We start from the raw sequence: 8,557 nt of genomic DNA on the forward strand, positions 1-8,557 counted from the left end.
CAATATGTTAAATTATAACATTGAACATACACCTGTAGCAAAAGGTATTGAGTAAGAATATGTATTCCAAGATGTTAGAATCGATGGTCGCGGCTAGAGAGGGGGGTGTGAATAGCCGACCCCAAATCTTCGTTTCTTTCTACAAGTTGACGTTAGCGCAGCGGAAAATAAAACAAAGAAACAAAGACAAGAAGATCAAACCTCAACACGCAGCGATGTAACGAGGTTCGGAGATAAACTCCTACTTCTCGGCGTGTCCGTAAGGTGGACGAAGCCTACCAATCCGTCGGTGGATGAGACCCCGGAGAACCGGCTAATAAACACTCCTTCTGGGTGGAGAAACCTCGCCACAAACTTTGCAACAGCAAGCAGAAGTACAAGTACAGCAAGAAGCTAAGAACATAAATATAACAACACTAGCTTGCCTTCTTCTCTTCGACTGGATGAAGCAGCAGCTTCACAAGACGCCTACAACAGCAGGAACCAGCCGATGAAGCTCACACGAAGCTTCAAGCAAAAGCGAGCTCAGCAAAGCTCAAATCACAGCAGCGAAGAAGAAGAAGCAGAAACTTCGAACCAGAAGAAAAGTATCTTGTAGCAGCCCTCGATCTCCTTTATATAGCCTGAACCTGCAACTACAGTAAAGCAGACAGCGAAGAAGACGGAGATACCCGTTGAATCTCAACGGATATACCTGGACCGATCAGGCTCCACCCTGATCGGTCCGAGACCTCCCTGATCGGTCTTTGGGACCGATCAAGACCTATGCTGATCGGTCCCCAGACCGATCAGCACTCTTCACAGAGAACTCGCCCAACTCTCTGATCGTCTCCTGATCGGTCTGTGGACCGATCAGGGTGCATGTGGATCGGTCCACAGACCGATCCCCTCCTTTTCTCTTTGCCTTCTGTTCGCTTTCTGATCGGTCTGCAGACCGATCAGATAACATACAGTAGCATACTGTTTGGTTACTGATCGGTCACCAGACCGATCAGATAACCCAGTGTATCACTGGATCGATCCACTGATCGATCCAGCTCTTGGTTTTTGCCCAAACCAAGTCCCACGCCTTCCAAACCAATATCAGGTCAACCTTGACCTATTGGTATCTCATGCTTAGCATCTGGTCACTCCCTTGACCTGCTAAGACTCCCTACCAAGTGTTCGGTCAATCCCTTTGACCCACTTAGACTTTTCTCTTCGTGCCAAGTAACCGGTCACTCCCTTGACCTACTTGACCTTCACAACACCAAATGTCCGATCAGCCTTGATCCATCTGGATTTTTCCTTGTCCGGCTTTACTCACCAGGACTTCCCAACTGCCTGGCTTCACTCACCAGGACTTTCCCCAACTGCCTGGCTTCACTCACCAGGACTTTCACTTTCACCTAGCTTCACTCACTAGGGTTTTCACCTGGCTTCACTCACCAGGATTTCCAATCTGCCTGGCTTCACTCACCAGGACTTTTCCGTCTGCCTGGCTTCACTCACCAGGACTTTCTATCTGCCTTCCTGGTCTAGAGAACGAGCTACCGAGCCCTCTCTGACCTAGTCCGGAGAACGAGCTACCGAGCCCTCTCCGACTTCGTCCGGTCCAGAGAACGAGCTACCAAGCCCTCTCTGACCTAGTCCGGAGAACGAGCTACCGAGCCCTCTCCGACTTCCACATCCGGTCCAGAGAACGAGCTACCGAGCCCTCTCTGACCATAGTCCGAAGAACGAGCTACCGAGCCCTCTCCGACTTCCACATGCCAAGTTCCCATACTTGGACTTCTCCGTGCCAAGTCTCCATACTTGGACTTTCTCCCGTGCCAAGCTCCCTGCTTGGACTTTTCCCATGCCAAGCTCCCTGCTTGGACTTTTCCGTGCCAAGTCAATTCACCTCGGGTCAACCAGGTCAACTTTGACCAAGGGTTGCACCCACAACCTCCCAAGTTTCTGTTCTTGTCAAACATCAAGATACAACTTGAGTCAGGTCAACTCGAGTTAGATCAACCAGGTCAACCTTGACCTAAGGTTACACCAACAATCTCCCATCAAAATACAACTCTTCTGTTCTTGTCAAACATCAAAATACAACTCGAGTCAGGTCAACTCGAGTCGGGTCAACCAGGTCAACCTTGACCTAAGGTTGCACCAACACAAGATTCTTGAGAAAATAATCTAGATGAAGAAAAGATCATATACCAGTACCATTGGTAGTTTAATATACATTGTGTCTGTGTATACATCTTGATATTAGCTATGTTGTTAATTTAGTTAACCGTTTCTAGTTAAACCAGATATCTTAAGAGGATAACAAACTATTACCTCTATTTTCAAGGATATGATATGAGCCTGAAAGGTTTCACAGATGCAAATAGGGCTGGGAGTTTTGACGATAAAAAATCCACATCTAGTTATGACTTCTTATTGAATGATGGAGCCTCTCATGGAATAGTAAGAAACAAGCTTGTGCAAGAAGTCATCTGGTTAAAAAGATTCTTAAAAAAACTAAAGATTGCTCGGGATAGTAGGAGTCTTGTTATAGTTTACTGTGACAATCAATCTGCTATAACTTTTTATAAGGATCCTAAATATTAAAGCAAAGACAAAGTACATATTTATTAAGTATAATTTTGTAAGAGATATAATTGATAAGAAAAAGATAGTTCTTGAGTATATCCCTACATGTGTTATGCTTGTCGATCATTTTACTAAGCTATTGACTAAAGAGTCATTTCAAAGGCATGTGAAGGTTTTGACATTTCATCGAATGTAATATTATAAAGAAAATAGGATATTGTAAGATGTTTTATTATAAAAAGTCATGATCTATTCGATGTATATGTCATTGTTATATTTGGATAAGTCTCAGTGAGTATATTGGCAAGTTGAGATTGGTCCTCTCACATGGACAATTATCTCTATTTGTTAAGTATAAATAGAGATAAGACTATTGCTTATAAGACAACTAATGAAACTATGAATGAAGACGTGCTTGTAAACCGGGGTTGCCTTGATAGTAGTATGAAGATGAGATCATTTGTAAATTGATTATGATTGGAATAAATGTACTCACCATTTACTAAACTTGATGGAAGCCAGATAATAATTCATGAGTTGAATTCAAAATTAGACATTGTGTATGTCTAAATTAAAATCGGTACGATGTTAAATTTATAATATATATATATATATATATTCTTTATTAATAAAGAGACATCGTAGCATGTGATTCATACCACATATGTTATAGCGATAATAAGATTAGTAGAAGAATAGATCTTTGTTTTTCTACTATGTGAAACATTTGAGATTATAAGATAATCTTGGTTTTACCCTCAATGACTTTTTAGTTGTCTATTTGAAGTTTTAATCAGTATTTGTTATTTTAGTATATATCATAATGACTATGGTTAATTCAGTTTATGTAATATGACTAAGAAAGAGATTGATTAAAATGAATGATTCTATCTAAAAAGGAAGAATAAAATAAATTTATATCTTTGACATTATTTATTGGTCGACCAATTATATTTTTTGTTTAGTACTAAAAATATAATTATGAATAATTATAATGATTAGAGATATTGATGTTGGTGCAAGCTGCACCAGAATCAAACCTGAGTTTTGATGTTGTCAAAGGTTCAAGTTAAGTCTTGTTATGATCTAACAAGTTGACTGATTGTGCAGGATGTTTACTCAACCAGGAAAGTCCTAGATGGAGGCTAGGCGAGAAATCTTAGCAGATCGTGGAACCCAGGTGAAAGTCCAAGTGGGTCGAGGGGACCCAAAGCTTGGCAGAGTGATCGAGAGGTTTGGAGGACCGAAAATCGAAGGAAAAGTCCTGGGGAGCCAATCAAGGCTTAGTGAAAAATCCAAACTAGATCTGGAGGATCAAAGTTTGGCAGGTAGGTTGAGGTAAACAAACTGGAGGAGCGACAGTGAGGTCGGGTTCCCGAAGGGAACAACCTTAGGTCGTTGATCCAACTGAAGAAACCGGGAAGGTTTCCAAGTTGAGATCAAGAACAGTTCTACTGTTCTTTTATTTCTCATTATTATACTGTTGTGCTAATATCTGTGTTGTAGGTTGTTTTGGTTTAACATCTGTGTTGCAGGTTATTTTAGTCTAACACTGTCTTGCAGGTTAAGTTGGATTTGGATCGGTCGACCGAACTAGAGGATCGGTCGACCGAACCAAGTAAGATCAACACATAAGTCAGTCCAGATCAGAACTGAGCCAGAATCGGATCAAAGCCTGATCGGTCGACCGAACCGTCAGATCGGTCGACCGAACCATGATGACTCAACCTAGCCAGTTCATCAGCACCAATCAGTAACAAAGGAAAGATGGGCTGATCGGTCGACCGAACCGAGGGATCGGTCGACCGATTCAATCAACATTAAAGCTGCATTAAATCAAGATCACGGCAGATTCTGACGAACAAGGAAAAAGCTTGTTCGGTCGACCGAAAAAGGGGTTCGGTCGATCGAATCATTAAAGACCAGTAAATGCAAAAGATCGAGCCAGCTTCGAACTTCAGCCAGGAAAGAAGGGAGCGGGTTCGGTCGACCAAACAGTAGGATCGGTCGACCGAACCTCCAGTACATCTATAAAATCAGGCTCGAAGACAGAGGCCAAAAGAACAACTTTCTGATAAAAAATTATTGCTCTGCAAGCAACTCGTCCTCATCCGTGCAACAAGCTACACCATCTGGAAGTGCTGACCTAAGCTATATTTTCATTTTAAGTTGTCGGTAAAATTTATTTTAAGCTTGCATTTGTATTTCATTTAAGCAAGATAGTAGGGTGTTACTATCTTGCTCCATTGTAGGATCTGCTTCTTTCCGAAGAATTTCGGAAAGAAGAGTTATAGTGGTTTGCTCACCGGTGCGGTCAAGGACTGCGAGCCTTCGAGTAGGAGTCGAATTAGGCTCCGAACAAAGTAAACAAACTGTCTCTATTTACTTTCCGCTGTGCATGACTTTGATTTGAAAGAAAAGAATAGTTTTAAAAGCACGATATTCACCCCCCCTCTATCGCTTCAAACGATCTATCAATTGAGTCTTGACATAATAGTCATTATGAAGAATTAGAGATGTTTATATTGATGTAAATAATTTAATCTAGGGTAAATGTAAAATATTGATGTCTTTAATTTGTTTTCTTAAAAAATTATGTAAAATGTAACAATTTTTTTAGCTTTAATTGCTTGATATATTTATTGTTGTATGGACCATTTTTTTCTTAAGTATGAAGAATATTCTTATATAGTATTTCTGACTTGACTCGACAAGTTGTAGATGTTGATAGTACTATAATTTACAACTACAAGTAGTGCTACAGTTAGGACTGTGCAGTTGCCTGCCGTGAGCAGTTGAAATCCTTTCCTTTATTTAGGAGCGTCCAAGTGAAGAAGAAACTAGAGAGAGAGTTGTGTGAGATCAGTTCTTTGCAAGAAGAAGAGCATCTAAGTAAAGAGGGACTTGGTTCTTGAATTCTCAAGAGGTGATTTGTCATCATCTTCCTAGTGATGATAGACACAAACGTAAGAAGATGAAACATCAATTGCAATATAAGTGTTTGATATTATGCCAAGCATGGGACTGTTCATCAAACTCTAATCAACATTATGCCCCTCTCTTTACCAGCCTCACTCTCCTCCTTTATCCAAGAATACCTAATTAATGTATGGAATGAAAGAGCATGAAAACTTGAGGGGTAGGAAGAGCAAGCATATTTCCAAACTTAGATTGGGCCGATTCAAGGCAGAGACCACTAACACCTATATTTTTATTAGGGTCTTTTAAATTATATATATATATATATATATATATATATATATATATATATATATATATATATATATAATTTTTATGGGTTTGAATTAGATTTGATTAATAATTTTTAATTTTTTATAAGTCAAGATTAAGTTTATAGGTAATTTTTAATTTTATACTAACTAAATTAAGTTTGAAAATAATTTTTAATTTTTGACTTGTTGTAGTAGATTTGACACATAATTTTTATTTTTTTTAATGGTCAAAATTGTTTTGACAGATAATTTTAAATTTTTTATTAATCAAATATTATATTTAATTTATAATTTTTTATTATTAAAGTTAAATTTGACTATAATTTATTATTTTTTGACTGATATTTAATAAATCATTTTTTATTTTTTATTGTGTGATGAAAACCCAAACTATGGGTAAAAATGAGTTGCATTTAAGTTTGCTTATTTTATAATCGACCTTATTCAAGCTTCTTTGTTAAAAATCTTAACCAAACTAAACCCAAATTATTTTTTATCGAACTCAACTAATGAGTAATGACATTATTATTTTTATAATTTTAATTTAACTAAAACATTCATTAGTTTTAATTTATTATAGTCAATTTAAGTATAAAATTGTATTTATTCAAATAAAAATAATGAAATACATTTTAATTAAAATTTAGATAAATTACTAAATAAATTTATTCATAAATTATTTACAAACTTGGTTTATAAACCCTAATAAAACCTCTTATTCTCTCAGTTTGTTTGTTATTTTAGCCCAAACCATTCCAAGAAATACAGGTGATTCCGAGGTCCCCCAAATAGGCCATTAATAACCAAGCAGGACCCCTCTACTTTTGAAAATAGGTTTCATTAATTCCTTTGAATCATGTTGTTTGGGAGAAACAACTTTCAACTCTGATTTTTGGTCCATGTTTTAAATATATCATCATCTTCATTTTTTTTTCCTTCTGTCATTCTCACATGTTTCCTCTTTGAACCGATTAATTTTAGAGGTAACAATTTTAACTCAATTCTGTGAAAATTTTTATCGATCATAAGGATAAATCGAGAATCATTTATAGTGGTCTATCAAGATTGCCAACATTTTTAGACTTGTCATCTCACTAGAGAAAAAATTCTACAATGTGCCGTAGTTGAAAATCAAATCATAAATATCTAAAGAGGACCTTAACCGCTATACCTTACCTCCGGAGGCAAAAATGATGATTAAATAAAAGGTTAATAAGTAAAATTACATGTATCTTCTTGGACCAAATGAAGTCATCATTTTAGCAGTTCCTTCAACCAATTTCACATTCTCTCAAAGACAATAAATCTAGATATTTATCCTACCATAACACCCTTTATATGGGAGAAATTAGACAACTAACAAGACATTTTATATCTACGGAGAATTAATTCTAAAATCTATTAAAACAATCACCGAGACAGATACCAACTGCCTCAAAAATCACATCGATCCTTGATGGATAGATAGATAGGTCTGATAGCCTCTCAGTGAAAATTCACCTTACACCGAGAGGGAATTCAAGCTCCGATGATGACAGCTCTACTGCTTTACCAGTGCAAACAGTTGATAAAGAAACTATTTGTTATTTGGCACGCATGGAGGCCTCCCTTCCCTAATTGGCCCTGCATCTGTCGACGGTGAGAACAATTAACGAGCGTCGCGGTGCAACTGCACTTGAATATGGCCAGCTACAGCATGACCTCGCATTTAGTGATGCAGTTATTTCTTACTGTTTTGTATTCCGAGGTATGGAAGTGAAGATCGAAGAGGGAATTAAAGAGAAAGTGGCGGAGGAGGGGTGGAAATAAATATGTTATTTATAATCTGACGTAATTCTCCCCGTTCCTCTCAACTGCCTCAATCAATCACTCAATCAATTTGCATTAATTTCTTAAGAGGAACCTTATTTTTAATTTCTTTAATTCACTTTGAGCGGTTTACATTTTCCTGGTCATCTCGCCGGCGTTGCGGCCGTGGAGGAAGTCCAGGAGGACATCGCTCTTGCACCTGGGGCACTTGCTATCCGCGCTGCAGAGCATCACGTACATGAAGCACTGGGGGCAGGCGGCGAGCACCATCGGCGCCGCCTCCTTCGGGCTGTCGCGGTCAGCCTCCAAAGACAGGCACGAGCTCGGCGACGACAACTGCTCCGGCGATCCGTAGTCATCCACGTCAATCCCCGGTGCGTCCCCTCTCGCCGGCAGCGCGAGCTTCAAGTTCAGGTCCACCTTCTGCAGGCTCCTCCGGACGTGATGCTTCATCATAATCTGTGCACTGAAACCCAAAGGAGGGAGGCATAGCGTCAGAAAGGAAGGTTGAGGCTGCTTCTGTGCATGGAGAGACACTTACCTTTAGCAGTGGTAGGGCTTGGCTATGAACTATGGTGGTGGGGAAACAGAAGGGCTCTGCAATGCAGTTATATAAGAGAAAAAAAAATAGGCAGTCGACAATGAATTTCCTTCATTACAAAGGACAAAACTGCTATTTAATTCTCTCTACCTCTCTTCATCTTCTTCTTGACTTTCCTATGCATTGAGTCTGAGCACATGTAAAGAAAACATTAAACACAAAACAAAAAAACAAGCAAGAGGTCGAGGAGAGAGCCTTAAATTCAACAGAGTAAAAGTTTAGCTTAGTTCTTCTGAAGGAATGACAAAAAGGAAAAGTAAATGAGAGAGATGTAATGGCATTGGCCATAAATGCGTCTTAAAATATGGAATGGACCTAATGTGCCTTCACTGCCAATCTAATGCAGTGA

The 8,557-nt window shown here is 38.7% G+C and overlaps 1 protein-coding gene across 1 annotated transcript; it reads right to left on the bottom strand.

Moving 5' to 3' along the window:
• Positions 1 to 7,671: 7,671 nt before the first annotated feature.
• Positions 7,672 to 8,247, bottom strand: LOC122021681 (protein GL2-INTERACTING REPRESSOR 1-like). Its single transcript, XM_042579828.1, has 2 exons — positions 8,149 to 8,247; positions 7,672 to 8,073 (listed from the first exon to the last, which is right to left on the bottom strand). Exon 2 carries the CDS (start codon positions 8,061 to 8,063, stop codon positions 7,737 to 7,739), a length of 327 nt encoding a protein of 108 aa, XP_042435762.1. The 5' UTR covers positions 8,064 to 8,073; positions 8,149 to 8,247; the 3' UTR covers positions 7,672 to 7,736.
• Between the last annotated feature and the right edge of the window lie 310 nt (positions 8,248 to 8,557).

This window comes from Zingiber officinale, chromosome 9A (genome assembly GCF_018446385.1).
Source record: "Zingiber officinale cultivar Zhangliang chromosome 9A, Zo_v1.1, whole genome shotgun sequence".
NCBI lineage: Eukaryota > Viridiplantae > Streptophyta > Magnoliopsida > Zingiberales > Zingiberaceae > Zingiber > Zingiber officinale.